Here is a 23,016-nt window from a genome sequence, read left to right on the forward strand (position 1 = left end):
AACGTGTTGTTACAGAGGATTCAAATTCACTGGGTACAACATGTCCTTTTCCATGAACTGCAATTGAACCTTCAGCTCAAGACTTAAGGGAACAAATTTTCAAAAGACGAGTCATTCCTTTCCTAATTACAGCAACAAAGTCCACCAACAAAAAAATAGCCAGGTGTTCAAACCTTTCAACACTGTCTCAAGGAAACTCACTTTTGTTTCAACCATTAAATGGGGTTTGATGCCTGTGTCCTGGTTTAGTACAAAGTAAAAATAAGTGAGAAGAATTATACCAAAGCCCGGCCAAGTTGGTTATATCACAGTTAAATCAGGTCCCATCGTTCAGAGCACAGAGGGAGCACTGGATCATTCCAGAGCCAGGGAATGAGTTTGTAACACGGTACAAAGGAAATAAAAAGGACAGATTCTTTGGAACAGAGGTAAAGGGAATGTATTATAGTGTGCATCCCTGTGCTGACGGGTTTATGGGAAATTACCAGTTAAATAAACAAGCTGGTTACAAGCAACTACGCGAGAGGGAAAGATTAACCGTTTCCTTTCCACTTTTCACAACACAAACCGAGTGTTCTGATATTGTACACACACACCCACAAATATACACGTGCACACACATGCATGCAGAAACCCATACACACATGCAAACATGCATGGGCAAACATATGCATAAAACACAAGCACATATGAACAAACACACAAACATGAACACACACACAAACAAGCACACACACATAAACACACACCACAAACACCCACATACACTCAGTGCAGGCACACACACACTCACACTTACAGGCATACACATACCAAACACATAGCTACCCACACACACTCAAACACAGACACACCTGCATACACACATAAACACACACCTGTACACACAGGCATGCACAAGCATACACACATAAATAGACATGCATAAACACACACACACACAGACACAAACAAGCACAAACACACACAAGCACGCACACATACCCATCTACACCCACACACTCAAACACGCACACACACACAAACACAGACACACATGTACACGCACAGCACAAAGGAGCTGACTGAGTGTAACGAGGGTCTCAGTTGGTCTGGGAGAGAATACTGACACTGACTTGGTTCTCCTCCAAGTGAATTTTGCAAAGACACCATTGATGGTATTTTCTAGTGCCTTTAGATACCTCCTGTAGGTACTTCAGGTTGGAGAAGCATACAGCAGAGTAGGGATCACTGCTACCCAGTTGTCATCCTCTTACGTTTGGTTCATGATGGCATGCAAACTATGATTCTAACCAATGTGTCTGCAACACAGCCAATCTTAGTGAAGACTGGTGTCAAACAAGGCCTGTGACAATGTACTAACACTTTTCCCAATCATTTTCACTGCAATGTTGCACTTCACCTTCTTCAAACCACACTTGAGAATGGAGCTTCATTCAACCTCCATCGCCTCCACTCCAGAACCCAGGTCACCCCTGCCTCAATAACTGAGCTGCAGTTTTGTGCCAGGTCTGAGATCTTGATCTTCAAATACTCTTTTCCACAACCATCCTACGGCTGCGCTTGATTAATTGAAGATGGCAGCGAACTCTGATGTCTGCCTCTTTGGTGGCTCTGAATATGGGAATTTTTTCAGGAATCTCAGCATGACCCTTTCTTGCTAGTAGGCAGTTGTGGGAAAATGGGGCAGGTTGGTAGGGGACCTTTGTATATGGATGTTGAGTACAAGGTCCATTCTCTTGATTGTTTCATTGAATGAATCAACAATGGTTTTGGAGTTTGGCCTCAGACAATCAACATACTGCAGGTCCATCAGTTGGCAGGGGACTGTGGAGCAGTCTTCTCAATGTGGCTGTCCACAAATTATTTGTCTCCATCTTATGTTGCTTTATGATGGTTGCAGTGGGAAGGAGTCAAGGACATTTCCGTTAGGACTGAGCTGCAGTTTAGGAGGCCAGCAGGGTGTCCCTCCCAGTAGGCACTGACTGGCTCTCTGTCCTTGATGCTTTTACCTCTGTTCTTGGCTCTCAGTTGACTGAGAACCTGGAGATGGCCTTGACAGTGCTGAAGAACCTCTGTGCGTGCGTGCGTGGTTGCATGTGTGTGTCTGTCTCTATGGAGTGTGTGTACGTGTCTTTGTGTTAGTCTGTGTGTGTGTTTGTGTATATGTGTGTTTCTGTGTATGTGTTTATGGTGAGTGTGTGTCTGCCTTGTCCTATGGTGAGTATGTGTATGTGTACGTGTGGCTGTTTATCTGTTCTGTGTGTCCGAGTCTAGGGTGAATGTGTGTGTATGTTTGTGTGTGCTTGTCTGTTTGTGCCTATGGTAGGTATGTGTGTCTGTGTCTATGGTGTGTGTGTGTCTGTGATGAGTGTGTGTATGTACGTTTGTGTATGCTTGTCTGTGTCTATGGTGTGTTTGTGTGTGTATCTGTGTCTTTCTGTGTATATCTCACAACACTCACCTGCTTCTTCCTCAGTCAATGGCCCTCAGCAAGAGGACGGCAACACCTCCCGCAGTGGGACCATGGCAGGGAGCCAGGTGGGAGGCCCCCTTGATGCACATGGCCTCACAGTGAGGAACCCAACTGGCCCTCACCAGCAATTTGTGGTTGTCCAGCTCCCTCCAGGTAAGTAGATGCTGTTTTTTAAAGATGTCACTGTGAGGAGCTTGTCTTGATCTGCAAATTCTAGCCCAAAACATTTTGAAGAAGTTGAACATAAATGTTGTTGTTCTTGAGGTTTTGGTGACTTACCACATATGGTCAATAATTTCTCTTGATAGCCAGGGTGCCTGGTATTTCTCTGGCCTTGTTAGCTTTCAAGAGTTTCATTAATACCATTATAAACGGATTTATTGTATATACAACAGGGAATAACCAGTTTATGACTCTCTAATAATTTATGAGTTTCCATTAATTTTGCTCCCAGACTCTCCTGGAACCCAGCCAAACAAGTAAAAATGATCAGAGAATTTTAAACATGGGCTACAGCCAATGCCAGTCACCCTCTTATTTATGCCACTGGATCAGGATTTGATGTGCCTGGCTCCACCCTCTCAGATCAACATTCTCCAATTGAACTAGTTCCTCAAGGCTCTTTGACCCCTTTTTTCTGTTTTAATGGATGTGGGCATTGCTGGCAAGACCAGCGTCTAGCTTGAGAAGGTTGTGGTAAGCCATCATAATGAGATGCTGCCCTTACAGTGCCCAGCAGTTTTAATACAACTGGGTACCTTGCTGAGGCATGTCAGAGGGCATCATATTGCTGTGGGTCTGAAGTAATGTGTATGACAGACTGGATAAGGACAATTTCCTCTCCTGAAAGATGATAGTGATCTGTAGCAAAGTATATAGTTTAGGAGTAATGTATATATAATTGAATGTATATAGATAATAGTTGTTCTCCTCCAAACCAGCAGTGGTCAGGTGCTTTTGGTAGCTTCTAATCATAGAATCATACGGCCCTTCAGCCCAACTCGTCTATGCCAACCAAGGTGCCTTCCTGAGCTGGTCTTGTCACTGTATTGACCTTTGGCACATTGTACATTGATTGAGAAGGCTGTGTTTGCAGACATGCGCACTCTGAAGAAAATAAGGAAACTCCCTCAAAGGACAAAATTTAGCTTGCACCTTTTTAATGTGTTAAGATATAATATGAATCAGGTTGGCTTTTATGATAGTCTTGCAGTTTCATGGTCACCATTATTGATGCTAAATTTTTAAACAAATAACTGATTTAAAATTCCCAGCTGCCATGATGAGATTTGCTCATGGCTCTAGATAATTCATCCAGCATTTCGAGTCCAGGTTCCTGCATTACAACAGGATTATGTAATTGGCTGTCAAGACCTTTGGGACATCCTGAAAGTGATGAGGAAAGCGTAATTATTTTCAGTAACTCATTAGCTTGCCTAAGCCTTGGACTTATGGATGCTAATTGGAAAATTTTAAAAGTTATTTTATGTCAAAAAATTTAATAACAAGCAAAAAGTACGCAGCAATTGAACTATTAGGTGTTGCTTTCATAGTCATTTTTGGTGGTAATTGAATCAAATTAATTGCCCCTGAAGGTCTGTAAACCATGATTAAAGTACACATCTTTAGTGATAACACTATATTCAACCGTGTTAATGAAACTGCCCCAAGTTATGTCATGAAAATAAGGACTACTTTTTAATGGAATGAAGGTGCAATAATTATGTTCTGCAACATTAGCCAATTGTATTGGTTCATGGAAAATTTTGGTTTGCAAATAAATTCTAACAGGACCAGTTCATAAATGAGCCCAATGCAGTTTTGCTACATGCCTGTGATGCTGCTGCTGCACCAAGCTTTTCATGTACTTGTGCATATGATAATAAGCTCGACTTTGACTTCTAAAATATTTTGGTGCTAATTTCCTGATTGCAACCAAAATGAAAACTCTACACCAATAACGGGGCAGCACGGTAGCACAGCGGTTAGCGCGATGCTATTACAGCGCCAGTGATAGGGGTTCGATCCCCGTCGCTTTCTGTAAGGAGTTTGTGTCATCTCCCGTGTCTGCGTGGGTTTCCACCAGGTGCTCCGGTTTCCTCCCACATTCTAAAGACGTATGGGTAGGTTAATTTGGGGGTTTAAAATGGACGGCGCGGACTCGTTGGGCCGGAAGGGCCTGTTACCACGCTGTAAATAAAATTTAAAATTTAAAAATTTAAAATTCCTCCTCTTAGGAAATTCCAAAGCATCAAGCAGTTAAAAGCTATTTCTATATTATTTGTTCTGCCATGGATGAAAAAAAAACTATTTGAGATCAGATGCTCCTAAACCATTCTAGGTGAAGCAATGGATACATAAGAAAAAAGATGAGGCAGAAACGAAACATTCGATGTAAAATCTTTCTCTTTAATTGGCATTAGTGCCGTGTTCAGTGATAGTGTGACATATCGTTCTTTAAAATATATATTGTGGAGGAAATAAATTGGATTTGCACTCACACCATTTACAATCAATTAATGCATAGATGGAGAGACTTTCCTGGCAATGTGAAAACTATGTTGTTGAACAGAGGAGTTCTCATATAAAATTCATGCCTATGTCTCACCTCTAAGTTTTTAAACTGTATCAAACATCAAGGACGCATGTTCATAATCCTTCACTCCTGCCAAGAACAGGAGTTCAATGTTTTTGTAAAAAGCCATCTCCAAAGTTTGCATTAACCTTGTTGTTAATGTAAAGCTCAATCAGTCTTTGAGAGCCCACTGCCTTTGGATCGGACATCCCTTTCCCTTTTGGACAGTGACATAAGAACATTCAAGTAAAAGTGACAGAGGTTGGGAGAAGGAGGTTGACAGGAAAGTGCAAACTTTGCTACAAATACTGGATTGACCCTTTGTCCGAGTCTAAAATACCCAAGCTTTTGCTCTACTATTGTCAGTCATAGATGACCTCTTTGACCTGTGAATTTTGGCATTACTGCATCAGTTTTCCATTGATAGGTAAATATTGCACTTCACAAACACAAGTCTATAACCTTTGATTAGCAGGTTGGTTCACAGTAAGAAAAAACACAGTATAGATTTCACTTTTAAATTTCAATTACAGGATTGCATGTATGTGGATTATCTTCAGAATTAACCAAAACTGTTTGACTGAGAATATGCCAACCAAATCTTCTGATTTACCAATATTAAACTCAGGAGAGTGTTATTGGACCCAGCTAATAGTCCTTGATATTTTTGCATTTCAAAGGTAGAGTAAATGATGCCTTTGAACACATAGATTGTTGAACACATTTGTTTTATTGATCACTTCAAAGTTTAGAAGTCCCAGATTTGGTCTGGGATTGTTGCAAATCGTGCCCCTTTACAGCATCTCTGCCATAACTAAATAGAGTTTACCACCTAAAACAACTAACCTAATCTGGATAAAGTGTTGAATAATCCTTAGCTTTTTAACCTAACTAATTTGGTGATGAAATTTGAGTGTCATTGACAAAATGAGCATTCATTGTCCATCCACAGTGCCCTTGAACTGAGTGGTTTGCTTGCCTAGTTCACAGGGCAGTTAAGAGCAAGCAAACTACTGTGGGCCTGGAGTCATATACAGGACAAGAAAAGCCATTTCCTTCCCTCAAGGGCATTGGTGATTTCATAACAATCTAGTGGTGTCATGAATATCTTTGCTTTATTCAAGATTAACTGAATTTAATTTCCTCAGCTGCTTTGGTGCTGAGATACAAGCTTAAACCTCCTGGATCCCTAATACAAACAGTAACCATTATATTTCCTCACCCCCTATAATATAGAACACTACAGCACAGTACAGGCCCTTCGGCCCACAATGTTGTGCCGATATTTTATCCTGCTCTAAGATCTATCTAACCCTTCCCTCCCACATAGCCTCCTATTTCTCTATCATTCATGTGTCTATCTAAGAGTCTCTTAATTGTCCCTGATGTATCTGCCCCCACCACCTCTGCCAGCAGTGCGTTCCACACACCCACCACTCTGTGTAAAAAAACTTACCCCTGACATCCCCCTTATATCTTCCTCCAATCACCTTAAAATTATGTCCCCTCGTGTTAGCCATTGTCGCCCTGGGAAAAAGTCTCTCACTGTCCACTCGATCTATGCCTCTTATCATCTTGTACACCTCTATCAAGTCACCTCTCATCCTCCTTCTCTCCAAAGAGAAAAGCCCTAGCTCACTCAACCTATTTGAGTGCTCTCCAATCCAGGCAGCATCCTGGTAAATCTCCTCTGCACCTTCTCTAAAGCTTCCACATCCTTCGAGTCCTGCCACTAACCTTGTATTCTGCCTTCAAATTCGATCTCCTGAAGTGTATCACTTCACACTTATCTGGGTTTCACTTCCCGTCTGCAGCTGCTGTTCGAGATGGAGCGCTTGGTGGCCATGCAGACTCAGCTCAGGGCAACACCATCCAAGGAATCTCCACGGTGCAACCCAGTGAGTGGGGTCGGGGCACAGGGAAATCTCCAGGCAGTGCTGTGACCGCAGAGAGGGCCGGGGAGGGATGGACGGCTGGGGGAGCCCTCACAAGAGGCTTCCCAATCCTCAGAGGGATGAGCAGTCATGGATAAATGGTACACCGTGCCTGTCCGACCCACCCCGCGCAATATTTTCAACTTTCACATTGCACTCTCTGAGTTAGAGGTTGTGTGACTGTTTCAAAGTTTTGAGTGCAGAAAAGGCCAAACTGCACTCCAAGTATGGAGGTGATATATTTCAGGTGAAATGTTAAGGTGCTCCCTTGGATTGAAGTAAAAACTCCCATGGCATTATTTCAAATGGTAGATGAATAGTCCTGGACACTAACTAGCCTACAATCAACATTTTATTGGAAAATTATGGTCATCATTATTTTAGGGATGTTAAATATATGCAAATTTGCAGATACATCCTTTACATTACAATAATGACCTCACTTTGTTGATTGCAAAGAGTTTTGGGACATTGTGAAAAAGACAGGTAAGATGCTATAGAAATGCAAGGGCTTTATTTTGCTTTTGATTTATGTTTAACAGTTTACTCTCTTGTTTAAATACCCTGTCACTTTCTTTAATTACTTAAACTTGCAGAATGCCAGACTTATACCTTTGAAGAAAGTAAATATGAAACTGAGAGAAATGCTGAAGATATCAATGTAACAGTACACATTAGGCTCCCATGCTCAATTAGAAAGTTGGATTCCACAGCAATTGACATAGCAAATTAAAACCAAACGTGTGTGAGAACGTGAGTGCATGAGTGTACCTATTTGTGTAGAAAAGATGCAGCATCAGAAGGTAAACTTGGAAGGAGACTCCAAAGAGAAAATGGCTACAACCAGTTGCAATTATTTCTACCTGTGTGATGATCATGATTGGTCTTTGGAAGGTGCAGTTATCCATTCACTTGGTCACTCTTGGTACTGTTTGCAGAATGCTGCTTCTTTGCCAAGATTTGCCATGTGTGAGCTCAGCACTCAATTCTGTATGTGCATGTGCTTTGGGCGAGAGGAAGGTGGAGTCCCAACATTTTAAAGTGGATAGGAGGTTAGTTTCCATCTGTCCCACACAGCCTGCCAATGACTTGAATTATCGTTCCCTAAAGGTTACCAATGTGTGATAACTTGAGATAACTTAAATTACTTTTAATGGGGTAGATAATCATACCCCAGTCCCTTGCAATAAATGTAGAATATTGTAACCATTGTGTGTTGTACACTGCTTCCAAAGAACCAAATTTCAGAAATTGGGTACACTGTGCCTCCACAACAGCATCATGGATTTAATGCAAGTGACTAAACATGAATTTATTCCCTCATACTAGAAGTAGATGGAATGTTGGTTTTGCAATCAGCTGATCAATACTCAGTGGCTGGATTGTCAGTAATTAGAGGACATGGATTTGCAATAGAGGGGATTTTAGATTTTTTTTCCTCCAATGTAGAGAGTTGGAATGTACTGCTTGAAAGGGCAGTAGAAGCAGATTCAATAGCAATCTTCAAACGATGCACAGGATGAATAACTGGAGAGGGGCATTTTACAGTGCTCTGGGGAAAGAACAGAGGAGTGGGACTAACTGAATTCTTTCAAACAAATGGCAAATGCATGATAGGTCAAATGTCTCTTGTATACTGTAGGACTCTATGATTACTCCATGCTTTGAAAATCAATGTGCTTGTTTACATGGTATTTTGCTTCACAGGAATTTGGGGCTGAAACCTTAAAATCTAACTTAAACTTAAAAGTCCAAAAGGACCAAAACTATTTGCTAAGGCTGTCAGCCATTTGCATTTGATACATTTAGCACTTGTGCAAGTTGGCCCTTGACTTTTAATACATATACCTGCCATCTTTTGGTGAAATCCATCTGATTTTTAAATGCATGCACTGCTAGTATTTTAAATTTCATATTTGACCCAAAGGATGGATGGTATTATTTACATTCTTATTGCAATAGCATACATGCTTATGAATAAGAGCCAGCAAAAGTACTTGTAGCAACAATTATATTATCACTTGATGAAGAATAAAACTTGAATCACAAAACCACAGATACTTGCAAATTATTTTTAAAAATACTGTACAATCCTTCCTTAAAAGGCTATCAAATATTAACAAACAGCAGTTGACAAAATTCACCAGTGTTTGGTATCAAAATTATTTCTCCCTTTGTGCTATTAGTCTCACTGATCATGTTTATTGTACTTTCAAACTTTCCTTTAGAAAATAAGTTGAAGGAGCTATGCCAACTGGAGTCTGGGTTTGGAGGACAGGATGTCTCCTTTACAAGTGGTTACTTGTGAATTCCCAGTAGGCCATACTATTAATACACCATTGGTTTTCGCTGGCTGAGAATGAGCCAATTAAACAGACTTAAAGATAGTTGAGAAGGTTTACTGAGATTTTTATGCCGGGTTTCTTTACCAGTTTAAGAAGTGGAACAGTGGAAAAGGACAAGTCCAGGCCTTGCAGTCTGTTGTGCCATTTACTTAGAGTTAAGATAGAGATCAGCTGTGATCTATCTATCCACCTTGATTCCTTATCCTTTAATAACTAAACAATTTACTAACTGCAATTTTGAAATTTACAGTTGGACTAACTGAATCTTCAAATAATATTTTATTTTGAAAGAACGAAAAAGTTGGAAGTGTTTTTGTCAGAGAATGGAAGGTTGAGGGGAGATTTCACTAATGGTGAGTGAGGAGATAGGGAGAAACTGTTACTGTGTATACTACCAAGAATGACTGGGCTCCTTACTCCATTGCCAGCAACACACACCTAGAGGATTCTGCATGAGCATCATGACCTCAAGGGCACAAGCTTCTTTATTTGGCTGAAGAGGTTGGTTCTCTTTAAATAACAGCAGAAAATTCTGAAATACTCCGCAGTTTTGGCTGTGCCCATGGAGAGAGAAACAGAAATAATGTTTCAGGTGCATGACTTCTCAACAGAATTCTGATGGAAGATCATCCACCAGAAATATTAGAGGCACAAGAAACTGCAGATGCTGAAATCTGGAGCAACAAACAATCTGCGGGAGGAACTCAGTGGGTCCAGCAGCATTGGGGGGCAGGAATTGTCAAGGTTTTGGGTCAAAACCCTGCATCAAGACCAGAAACATTAAGACCAGAATCAGATTGGTGCACCGTAAATATTATCTTAGTTTCTCTTCTCACAGATACCACCTTACCAGCATTTTCTGTTTTTATTTCACATTTCCAGCTGCCTATATTTTTTTTGTTTGAGTCGGTTCTCCTAGTTGTCCTGGGGATTTCAAGCAATCTTCATCAGCAGCACAGAAGATGCTGGAGGAACTCAGCGGGTCAGGCAGCATCTATGGAGGGAAACTGACAGTTGACGTTTCAGGTTGAGACCCTTCATCTGAATCATCACCATTTCCGGTGAAGGGTCTCAACCAGAAACGTCGACCATCCATTTCCTTCCATAGATGCTGCCTGACCCGCCGAGTTCCTCCAGCATCTTGCGTGTTACTCCAGATTCCAGCATCTACAGCCTCTTTTATGTCAACCTTCAACCAGCAGCTCAGTCCAGGACAGTATGGGACCGACCGTCCCACTCATGACCCAGCCCTTCCAACATCAGGACAACAGCAGTGTGCCAAGGCAGAGAGAGAGAGACAGACAGACAGACACTGGTGGAAACACGAAGGTGGGGAGGAGAGAACATTGGGTCTGAGCACCTATAAACCACACATTAGATAACAAGCACACAGCGAGGAGTGGGGAGGGTTGGTGCACATTATGTGAAGCTCTGCTTGCTGCTGTCAAAGCTTCGGAAGGCCGTGGCTCTGCCCAGCGCCTTGAGAGAGAAGCCCTCGGACCTGACGTCGGGCCGAGACGAGCGGCTGCGCTGGAACGGGCCGTGCAAGGCAGCGGCGGTCGTCGCCGAGTTGCGCTGCCTGTCCAGCCGGTCGCTGATGGAGCAGCTCTTCCTGGCGTGAGGCGCCGGGCTGGCGGGCTCGGCCGCCGTGCAGCTGTTGGCCCGTTCCAGCCTGCAGAGAGCGGGCGGGGCTCCCGGGCCTAAGCCTCCTACCTCCTCGTCCTCGTCGTTGTCCGAGCTGGGGTGGCTGAGCTCGGCCTCCCGCTCCGGGTGACAGGCGGCGCCGTCGTCCAGGCCGCTGGAGTGGTCGCCGTGCGAGCCGCTGGACAGGGGCGAGTGCTCGGCGTGGAGGGGGGCGGCGGCGGACACGCAGCGGGTGTCGATGGAGTCGGTGATGCTGGTGTACTCGGCCGTCTTCACCGGGACGCCCAGGCAGCCGTAGTAACCGCGGGACGACGACGACGGTAGGGCGAAGCTGTGCGACTTGACCACCAGGCAGGAGGCCTCGGCGCAGGCCGCCGGGCTACACAGGTACCGGCTGCTCTTGGAGCGCTCCAGCGGCTGCGCCTCGCCTGCCCACCAGCCGTCCGGTGGCCCGTCTCCCGCCAGCAGCTCATCGGCGGGGACCGGCGCCTCCTCCTCGGGCCAGCCGGGCGCCGGTGCCCTCAGCAGGGCGGCCACCACGTCGGGCGGGTGGAAGGTGGCCGGCACCCTGAGGGAGGAGCCGTCGGCCTCCATGTCAACGCAGGCCGGGCCCTTCTTGCCTTCGGCCGCTTCGGGCTTGGGCACCACCGCCACCGTCTGCGAGCTGCTGGCCCTCTGCAGGCTCAGCGACCTCTCCTTGAAGGGAAAGTCGGTCCGCTCCCCGCCGGCCCTCGGCTTCGGGCTCACCAGGTAGAAAGAGTGGCTCCTCATCCTCGGCGTGACGGTGGGCGAGGTGGGGGACACCGGCTCCTCGGCCGCCTGCTCCCCGCACTCGGCCAGCCGGTAGCCCCCGCAGTTGCCCTCCTGGCTGTTGAAGCTGCTCTGGCGCAGGATGCAGGCGGCCTCGGTGCAGTCCGACGAAGTCCTGGACGGCACCTTGTTGCCCTCGGCCTTCTCCAGGCCAGCCAGCCGCTCCAAGGCCGTGGCCATGCGCGCCGCCAGCTCCTCCAGCTGCCCCAACCTGATGTCCATGGTCTGCAAGGAAGCTTTCATGAAGTGTTCCCTCTCATTCACCTCCTCCAGCCGCATCGACATGTTGTCCACCCTGTGCAATAAACACCACACAAGCTCATTAAAGACCAACGCACCAGCACCTCTACTTCCTCAGAAGGCTAAGGAATTCAGCATGTCCCCAATGACATAGGACTTGGGGCATAGAACAGTACAACACAGGAAGAGATCCTTCAGCCCACAATGTTGTGCCAAACTAAACTAATCCCTTCCATCTGCACGTGGTCCATATCCTTCCATCCCTGCATATTCATGTGCCTATCTAATAGCATCTTAAACGCCGCTATCATATCTGCCTCCACTACCACCCCTGGCGGTGCATTCCAGGCACCCACCACTCTCTGTGTAAAAAAAACTTGCCCTGCACATCTCCTCTGAACTCTTTCCCTCCTCTCACCTTAAATAAATGCGCTCTGGCATTACACATATTGGAAAAAGATACTGGTTGTGTATCTAGGCCTCTCATAGTTTTATAAACTTCTTTCAGATTACCCCTCATTCTCTGCCGCTCCAGAGAAAACAACCCTAAGTTTGTCCAACCTGTTCTTATAGCACATGACCCTCAGCAAGTTTATAGATGCACCATAGAAAATATCCTATCCATATGCATCACAGCTTGGTATTGCAACTGCTCTGTCAAGGCAGTAAGAAATTGAGAGAATTGTGATTGCAGCCCAGTCCATCATGAAAACCAGCCTCCCCTCCATTGACTCTGTCTACACCTCCTGCTGCTATGGGAAAGCAGCCATATGTAATTAAAGACCCTTCCCACGCTGGACATTTTCTCTCTTCTTCCCCCACCCTTCCATCGGGCAGAAGATACAAAAGCTTAAGAATCACCTGGCTCAAGGACACTTCTATTTCACTGTTATCAGAATCTTGAATGGACTTCTTACATAATAAAGATGAACTTTTGATCCCTTAACCTACTTCATCATGGCTCTTGCACTGCACTTTCTCTGTAACTCTAACACTATATTCTGCGTTCTGTTATTGTTTTCTGTTTGCACTCCATCAGTCTACTGATGTATGGAATGATCTGTCTGGATGGCATGTAAACAAAAGCTTTTCACTGTATCTCGGTACATGAGATAATAATAAACCAATTACCAAATTAGCAATAATCAACAAGGACCATGTTAAATCAACCACCTTTCCTCACAGCAAAATGCATATCAACCTCAGGAATCTGTCATCAGAGGTCAATGAAGGTAACTTGACAAAGAATAGGAGGTGATATTTGGTTCAACAAGGACCATGCCAGACCAAGTATCCTTCCTCACAGCAAAATGCATATCAACCTCAAGAATCGGTCCACCGAAGGTCATTGAAGGTGATTTGACAAAGAACAGGCGGTGAAGTTTGATCTAACAAGGACAAACCTCACTTCCTCACAACAAAATGCATTTCTACCTCAAGAATCAGTCCAGCAGAGGTCATTGAAGGTAATTTGACAAAGAATGGGAGGTGAAATTTGGCAGAGATCTTCACGGTTAAGCAGGGATTTAGAGGAGTAAATATGGTTTTCATTGGCAGAAGGGTTGACAGTGACGGATTTAAGATAATTTGTAAAGGAACAAGATGGTAAATCACAGAGTGCACAGGGCATCTGGCACATGTTATCCATGCCGGCCAAATAGAGAGCTGATTGGGTAAGTCCCACTTCCTAGCTCTTGGTTTATAGTCTTATAGGTTATGACTCTTCAAGTGTTCATCCAGGTACTTAAATTAATGAGGGTCTCTGCCTCCACCACCCTTTGAGACAATACTCTCCAGACCCACAATATTCTTCGGGCGAAATTGAGGGGAAAGTGATCTCTGTCTACTTTCTCCTTATTATCAATTAACTTGAATCTGTACTCCCTGGTTATCAACCCCACCACCATGGAAATGGGTCTTTTCAATTTATCCTGTCTAGGCTTTTTGTAATTTTATACACCAAGATCAAATCTCTCTTCCTTCTTTGCTACAAAGAAAACAATCCCAACTTACACAGTTTCTCCTAACAATCAAAATTCTGTGTTCTGCTGACATCCTTGTGAATCTCCACTGGAGGAGAATAGTTTTTACAGAGCAAGTTTTGAGCAGGAATGTGCTTCCTGAAAGGGTGGTGGAAGCAAATTCAATGGGAACTTTTAATAGGGGAATGGCATAAATAATTGAAAAAAGAAAAAAAATGACAGATGGTATGGAAGGCAGAAGGAATATGTTTTGGATAATCTGATGGTTCTTTGTAAGAGCCAACATGGCTAAAATGGGCTGAATGTCTAAGAGTCTGACGAAAAGTTGAAATTTTGATCACTAGTGCTAAATTGGTACAAGAGTATTGGCTACCAGTTGCACTGACTTCACACTATTCAATTCCATGACTGTCGAGTGTGCTGAGATGAGTACAATTAGTGGTCAGTGTTCTCACACCTTTTTAGCACTGACAACAGAAGACAACTTTCAACCTATTTTATCTTGGAAAATTTTGAAGACCTTGAAAAAGAACAGTGGGATATCCTAATGCCCTTCTATGAATATTCCACTGTTTTACTTTGAAATATGGCTCTATTAAGGTGTTAACTCGTTTATTTTGAGCGCTTCCAGTAAAATGACGAAGGAAACACCGTTATCACAAAAGCAATCTGAAAGCTTTCCACATCAACAGGAACAATTCAGACCCGAGTTCAGCTGTCCAGTGGATAAATTTTCCACTGTTTTACTTTGAAATATGGCTCTATTAAGGTGTTAACTCGTTTATTTTGAGCGCTTCCAGTAAAATGACGAAGGAAACACCGTTATCACAAAAGCAATCTGAAAGCTTTCCACATCAACAGGAACAATTCAGACCCGAGTTCAGCTGTCCAGTGGATAAATTTTACTCTCAACTCTGAGACTGCATCCATTATGAATGGAAAATATACTCTTTAAAAATGACAACTTACCGCTCAGCAGTAACTCTTATTCTTTCATCATTTGAAGAGTTGAACATATCATCCTTTTCTCGAAAATACTCTTCTATACACTGTTCCTCGAAGTCATGCAGTTTCTTTAGTTCATCTTCAGTTATACACAGTTCTAATCGGAGAAAAATAAAGACAAAATTATTAATGGATTTTATTGCAAATGTCTATTTGTTTACCCAAACCTTATATTGTTCTTAATTTAAAATACCATCTATCATTGAATGGGAGTTGATGTGTGACAGGCTAAGCTGATATCCACTGGAGTTTAGAAGAATGAGGGGGTACTTGATTGAAACAATCAAGATTGTGAAGGGTGCTGACAGGGTGGATCTGAGGAGGATGTTTCCTCTTGTAGGAGAATCTAGAACTAGGGATTAAAATTAAAAAAAAGGATAGCCTATTTTTAAGATAGGGATGAGGTGAATTTTTTTTCTGAGGGTCTTTGGAAATCAGTTCTTCAAAGGGTGGTGGAAACAGACTCAATATTTTTAAGACAAAAGTAGATAGATTATTAATAAAGTGAGGGAGTGAACTGGAGTCAGGCAGGAATGCAGAACTGAGGTTACAGCTAGATATCGAATGGCAGAGCAAGCTCATTGGGCTGAATGTTCTACTACTGCATGTATGCATGTAGACAAGGCAATTCAGAGAAGATTCACTAAGGTAATTTGTGGGACGGAGAAGTTGTTTCATGAGGAAAGATAGGGCTTATACCCATTGGAGTTGAGAAGAATTAGAGGTGATCTCACTGAGATATGAAATGTTCCAAAGGGGTTTTATAGGGCAGTTGCTTGATAGAAACAAATGTAGAAATGGGGAACATGGTTTCAGAATAAGGGATTGCACATTTAATAGGGAGGAGAGGATGACTTTCTTCTCAGAAAGTCGCAAATCTTCAGAATTCTCTACTCCAGAGAACTGCAGAGGCTGAATCATTGAGTCTATACAGGGCTGAGGTTGTTGGTCTGTCAGGGGGTGAAGGGATTTAGGGAACAGGCAGGAAAATGGAGCTGAGACCAAGTTCAGATCAACTGTGATGTTACAGAGTGGTGGAGTCGGCTCGGGAATCTCATGGCCAACTGCAGCTCCTATTGCTTATATTCTCAGCACTTCAGATGTAATTTATGGTACCTCCAATAGATCAGACGGAAGTAAGAGCTAGGGACTATGAATACATGTCCCTTGACTCTACCCATGCTGAAATGGGTTAATATATCTGAAAATCAAAACACTCCAAATGCACGTCAGGCAGTATCTATGGAAGGGGAAGCAGAGTTAATATTTCAGATTGAAGATCTGATGAAGGGTCTTTGACCTGAAACATTAACTCTCTTTCCACAGATGCTGCCTGACCTGCTGAGTGTTTCCAGCATTTACATTAACAGTTAATGTATCCGTTATTTATACTCTGTGCCTGCTCAGATGCTGCAACTTATCACAAGGAATGTGGACCAGCATCTTTACTTTCTTAGGAGGTTAAGGAGAGTTTGGCTTGTCACCTAACACCCCAACAAACTTCTACAGATATACTGTTGAAGGTATCCTGACTGGTTGCATCATGGTCTGGTATGGCAATTTGAATGCACGGGAACGTAAGAAGGTGCAGAGCATAGTGGATTCTGCCCAATACATCCCTCCCCAACATTGTTAGTATCTACAGGAGGTGCTGTCTCAAGAAGGCAACATCCATTATCAAAAATTCCCACCATCCGGGCCATGCTATCTTCTTGCAGCTACCATCGGCAGGAGGTACAGGAGCTTGAAGTCCCACACCACTAGGTTCAAGAACAGCTACTTTCCTTCAACTATTTGGTTTTTGAACCAACCAGTAAAACCCTAATCACTACAGCTTAGCAACACTATGACCACTTTGATCACTTTGCACTAAAACTGACGTTTTTGTTCTAATTGTGTATAATTTATATTTTTCTTGTGAATGCTGCTTATATGATACTATGTGTCTGTGATGCTGCTGCAAGTAAGTTTTTCATTGTACCTGTGCACACATGTACTTGTGCATATGATAATAAACTTGACTTTGACTTTGACCTTTAAGTCCTGCTGATGCTAAATATTATCACCAGTGGAGGTCACTGGGAACTATGATCCATTAAGGATTCATCAGTGAGGTCTTGTCTTCTCCAAGGCCAATCAAAGCCAACAATGAATAAAATCCAAGTTGCTGTCTTTCTAGATGCTTGTTATCAAGCAGGATTGGTTAAGAAAGCTGTCCCCATTTTACAAGTGACTTACTGAGTCCATAATCTTTGTCTTCCTGCTCACGTTCTTGCTTGCGCCAGCGACAGCAGATATGTTGGCAGACCATAGTCATGTGACTGAAGGTGATCAGCGGTGGAGGCAGGACAGGCCTCTCGTGGAAAGCCATGATCACCTGGTACCTCTGAAACTTCCAAACCTGGTTTGATATTGATTTGACTTCAAAAAATGTGTTGCTGTCAAGGAAAGAAAAGAGGCAAGTTGTGAAGGAGGAAAAAGAAGCAATGTTCATCTCACCAAGGAAATATGGTTTGTTTCATCGCAAATGTTTAAATAAAACATAGAAAGGATAAGATGAATCAAGAAACTGGGGGGAAGATAAATAGGAAGATTTGGACATATACCCCCTCAGGTGTGCTCTGCCATTCATTGATATGATTATTGGCTTTGTCTGCATATCCCTGGAAAAGCCAGTAGTCTGAACATCAAACTGCCATAACCTTTAATATACTCATTGAGCCAGATTGCACTGATGCCAGCCTGTGTCTCATGGCCACTGTTTGCATTGGCTTCATGCTGCATTTTTGTGGCTGTATGTTTCCCGGTGCACAGCCTGTATCGCTACCACCACTCTGCCATGAGTTGCAGTGGGCGATATGTGGTGACTAGGCTACAGGTTGCAAGAACTTAGACCCAGTCCAGATCTGCCCTGATGGGCCTCTGTCAGCGCTTGTTGCCTGAAGGCATTTTCACTGTTAACACTTCTCTGATAATCAGGGACACTTAGAAACCACAGAAAATAATTTAATTAATTATGAAAAATAAAAAAAAAACTTAAAATATGCAACATTTGTTTCAATGTATATTTATGTTTTTATTTAAATAAGAAAGAAAAATAATCAAAAAAGCATCCTTTTAAAATGGAAATCAGTGAATGCATTTAAATGAGTTGGGCTACACTAGATATGCCAGCTCTGGCTGGTATAGAACTGAAGACAGGTATAAAGTAACAAACTAGAAGCTGGAGGAACTCAGTGGGTCAGGCAGCAGCTGTGTAGGGAAATGGACAGTTGACATTTCGGGTCAAATTGTCCATTTCCCTCCACAGATGCTGCCTGACCTGCTGAGGTCCTTCAGCTTCTTGTTTGTTGCTCTGGATTCCGGCATCTGCAGTCTCTTGTGTCTCCACAGATAGTAGGTATATCTGGCCTGTCTGCTCTCCTATTTATTTAATGCTCCAAAGGTGCATTTGGAGGCAAAGTGAGCGTTTTACGTTTTTGACTTCCAATCCATGGGTTTGGAATGCTGGAGCCCACTTCAGTGTAAACTGCAGCAAGCTGGCAGTTCTCTGCAGTACCAGCAACAGGCATTTCAGCCCAATGTCTTAGCACCCACAGATCTCTAGAGAAGAGAATTCCAAGGATCTATAACCCTCAGAGAAGAACTTCCTCCCCATCTTAATCTTAACTGGTGGTCCCTTTATCCAAAGACTATACCCCTGAGTTGTAGACTTGCCCACAAGGGAAAACACCACATCTGCCCTCTCAGAAACTTCTCTGTTTCAGTAATAATCACTCCTATTTTCTCTAAACTCTAGACAGAAAAAGCCCAATTTACTTGATTTTTCCTTGTAAGAAAACTCCTTCCCAGGGGTCAGATTAGTGAGTCTCAGAGGAGAGAAGCTGAGGTATTCGCAGATCAGCCTTGATGATATTGAATGGAAAGGCAGGCTTGAGTGGCCAGGTGTTCTGTTCCTGTTCTTATGGGTTGTGTTCTGTGCACTGTCACGAAGATAAGTGGGGGAGCTGACAACATATTTATATCTGTTCTGATCCTTTATCTCCCTTAATTTCAAAATTAACCCTAAAGTAACCAGTGGCCTGAGCTGACTGAGGTTTGATGGGCAAGTTGCTTCCTTCCTTGACCAGAGACTTTATGATTCTTTAATTATGCTGCCTATATATTTCAGCCACATGGCTTCATTTTTATTCCATGGATTCTTTATTTCAATTTTTTCACACTATAGTTGAGCTGATTTTGTTGGTACTTGATGCTGATTCTAATATCAGGGATTAACATTATCCTTGACTGCCTACCTTAAACTCACCCTGCAGTATGTGTGTGTGTGTGCTGGACTCTACTCCTGAAATTCATTTCTATGGAGTCTTATGGAATGAAGTTTCAGAAGCAGAGCACACCGTGCATTCTTTCTTATGTTGCATGTTCCATGTGACTGAAGATGAATTTCTCCCCCTTTTTTACTAATCTTCCCATTCAGTTGAGTTTCCCATCTTGGGTACCTCCAGATTGTTACCACACACCTAAAGCCCAGCATTTAGCACTTGTTAACATAAAAGGTTTTGACAATAAAACAATAGCACATGAATTATTAACACTGGAGTATAACTGAGACTGTATACATAAGCAATTGTTCTTTTCAATATCCAATCTAATTTTCTTTCTGAAAGATATCCTTTACCATTTTGTATACTTCATATACTACACATGGTTCAGTACTCACTTGAACACAGCTATAAGGAGGTTCACCAGCAGTATATTTGCAACCAAGAGATAACAGGCCATTATAGCAGGGATGATCCATGCTCCAGTTATGCAAGGAGGTAGGGGTCTACCATCCTCCGTCAATCCAGCCCCACATGGAGCTAAAATGAAAGGAAAAGGATATATTAACAAAATGATGATCATCGCTGCACCTTTACATATCTATATACTGTAGCATGCGAGCAAAGTTGAGCTCAGTGTTGACTGGGGCAGACATAGGAAGTCCCATTCTGTACACAGATGGGGGTAGAGAATTACAGGGAGATAATTCTCCTGGAAGAGGTTTAACCATTGAGGAAAGTTGGGTGTTATCATTAAGTTAATGTTCTGCTGGTTGTCTTTAACATTCCCAGTTTGGATCATGAGCTCTAAATATGCAATTAATTTATTGCAGTAAATATGCAGTCTTATTAGTCCTATAGCTATTAAATTGGTAGATGCTGCATTTCTATTAACTTTAATTTGAATTTTATTCAGTCTTGCAGCTCATGAGGAGGTAATTTGGCCCACAGTGTCTGTGTTGACTCTTTGAAAGAGCTGTCCAAGTAGTTCCACTCTCCCTGCTTTTGCCCTGCAGCTTTTCCTTTTAAATATGTATTGAATTCATCTTTGAAAGTTACTATTGAATCTGCTTCCATTGCCTCATAAGACAGATCATAACAGTCTGTTGCATAAAGAACCATAGTCTCATCACCTCAAACCTGTGTGCTCTAATCGCCTTTTGCTGCTGCAAACTGTTGCTCCTTGTTCCTGCTGTCCAAACCTTTCATGATATTAGTGCCTCTAAGGTACACAGATGTACACATTTTAAGAGAGGTCACATTTTCAAAGAGCCATCTGAAACAATATTTCCAATTTAGCAGTAAGTTATGAAACAAGATGTGGAACATTGCAGTTTATGTTTAATGAGAGCTGCAGTTAAATGTATTAATTTATATATAGAAGGTTTTACTATTAAGCAAAGCCATTTGCTGTAAAATAGGAAGTTACCAGGTGGTGTAAGCCAGGTGTCTCCTTGAGCCTGCTGCTGAATTATGAGACCTGAGCATTGTGATCAATCATAGTGATGGGAAAGGACAGCCGCCAACATCACATTTAAGCAAAAGTTCTCCCTGGCTGATGGGGTACTATACTCTGATCACAGTCTGGAACCCAGTCCCCAGCATCTCCGTGGTTAACCCTCCCAGAATATACTCAATATTTCAAGAATTGATGATTGACCTTCAGAACACTGGTGCATGTGATACCTAGGAGAAAAATCATGGAAAATTGAAGGAAAGATTATTTTGATCATTTATCAGGTAGAAACATTGTAACCTGATGCTTGACTGAGAGTCCAGCCTCAACCAACCAAAGCAGAGCCTGTTTGCTTTCCTATTGACTGAGGGTGTTGCCAAGGTGGACAAACCAGGGAACCAATGGGAGGTTGTGTAACAAAATCTTCAGAAAGAATTCAATGAGAACAGCCCTGGCTGTCATATCTCCATCACCTTTATGACTGGGGTCAGATTGGAAGCCTCCCTCCCTCTCCTTACTCCCTTTCCCTAATGTTTTGCCCAGTATCAAGTGGTGCTGGTGTCATTCATAAGTCTTTGCCGACTGCTCAACCATTCTTACAGTGGGGCTCTGCAGGAAAGGTCAGGTTTCTTTTCATCCTGATGTTTGAGTGAAAGACCTGCTCTTCTGGCTGCTGTCCTTGTGGTGAGATGTTAAACTGATGCCCTAGTGTCCTGGCCAAAATTTATTCCTCAACCAACATTACCAATTATCCAGTGTTACTCAAATTCCTGGTTGTGGAAGATTGCTGTGCACCAATTGGTTGCCTTTTCCTGCATTCCAACAGTGATTCAATAGGACCTCATTGGATATAAAGCATGATGGGTCATCCCAAGCTCATGGAAATGCCATATAGGATTAAAACCCGAGCAATGGTTAACACATTAAGGTTTTAGGTATTTGCAGCAATACAAGCATTTCATTTTCACCATATATTTCATGACAATCAGGTCATCCCAAACCCTTTATAGACAATGAAGTGGTTTTGAAGTGTTAGAAGAAACTCAGTGGCACAACATGCACATAAGAAGATCCCACAGAGATGCTATTATGCCCAGATAATGTTTTTCTTTTGTTAATAATGCTGACCAAGAGAATTCTGCCCTTTTTTGAAATAGTCCCGTAAATTAATTTATGTCTTTCCAAGAGCAAAAGGGGCATCAGTTTAAGGTTATATCTTCAAGGGCCACATTTTGTATTGCACAGGAATATCCATCTAGATATTTTATCCTCAAGTTTATAGAGTGAGAATTGAACCTGCAGCCTTTTGACTCAGATGTGAGGGTGCTACCCATTGGCTGATGCTCTTTCATTAGGGGTTCTGGAATTGGGTTAAGTACATTAGTCTTGCCTCCGCAGTTTGTGGATCCAACCTCAAGATGGTTCATGAATTAGGATAATAGGAATGGATAAACATAAACATGAATCAACCAACCTAAATAATGATGAGCTTTTCCCTGGATGATAATGGAGTCCAACATGTTGACAGTTCACAGTGCAAGGTAGGAGCAAAATAATAAAGGGGGGAAAAATAAGAAATTAAAAAGGTAACTTCAAAATGTACAGGAAAAAGGAAACAGCTCCACATGAATAAGTGGCAAATCAACGAGTCATCGTCTGATTTATAATGTACCATTTTCTGTGCCTTGAGATGGATAGAAATACTAGCTTGAATTTTGACCCTGCCCATCTTGTAAGAACAGGAGGAAGTTTCTCAGCTCCTTGAGCTTACCCCACCATCCAGTTAGATGACAGCTGATCTGTATCTTGACTCCATAACCTTCATACACATTGCTTAGCAAAAAAATCATTTGCAGTTTTGAAATTTCCTAATGACCCCAGCCTAAACAGATTTTGGGCAAGTGTGGGGAGAACAGTTGTTCCTAATTTCCTGTGATTTGTGTGAGGAAATACTCTCTGACATCACCCATGAACAGGCTGGCCCTAACTTTAATGCCCACTTGTTCTGGACTTCCTTGCCGGAGAAAATAATGTCTTTCTCCATAAATCATCAATTCCTTTTCAGTCATCTCATTTAGGTTAATATTACATTCTCATGTGAAAACAAGCCTGATCTCTAGATCCTGCCCTAACAAAACAGGCCCTTTTAGCTCTGGATGGAATCATGTTGTTTAGTCCTGTGTGGAAGGATGGTGCTATACTAAAGTTGTTGAATGGGGACCTG

General features: G+C 42.7%; 1 protein-coding gene across 8 annotated transcripts in view; it reads right to left on the bottom strand.

Annotated features, from left to right (window-relative positions):
* Positions 1-4,864: 4,864 nt before the first annotated feature.
* The window catches only part of trpm3 (transient receptor potential cation channel, subfamily M, member 3), a 255,890-nt gene continuing 237,738 nt past the window's right edge, over positions 4,865-23,016 (bottom strand). For all 8 annotated transcript variants that reach the window (XM_052019204.1, XM_052019203.1, XM_052019202.1 and 5 more), the window contains 4 exons: positions 19,735-19,876; positions 17,250-17,449; positions 14,976-15,108; positions 4,865-12,079 (listed from right to left, as the gene is read on the bottom strand). In XM_052019204.1, the coding sequence (XP_051875164.1) occupies positions 10,750-12,079; positions 14,976-15,108; positions 17,250-17,449; positions 19,735-19,876 (1,805 nt within the window). In that variant the 3' untranslated portion in view covers positions 4,865-10,749. The remainder of the gene's footprint in view (positions 12,080-14,975; positions 15,109-17,249; positions 17,450-19,734; positions 19,877-23,016) is intronic.

This window comes from Pristis pectinata, chromosome 7, assembly GCF_009764475.1.
Source record: "Pristis pectinata isolate sPriPec2 chromosome 7, sPriPec2.1.pri, whole genome shotgun sequence".
NCBI classification, from domain to species: domain Eukaryota; kingdom Metazoa; phylum Chordata; class Chondrichthyes; order Rhinopristiformes; family Pristidae; genus Pristis; species Pristis pectinata.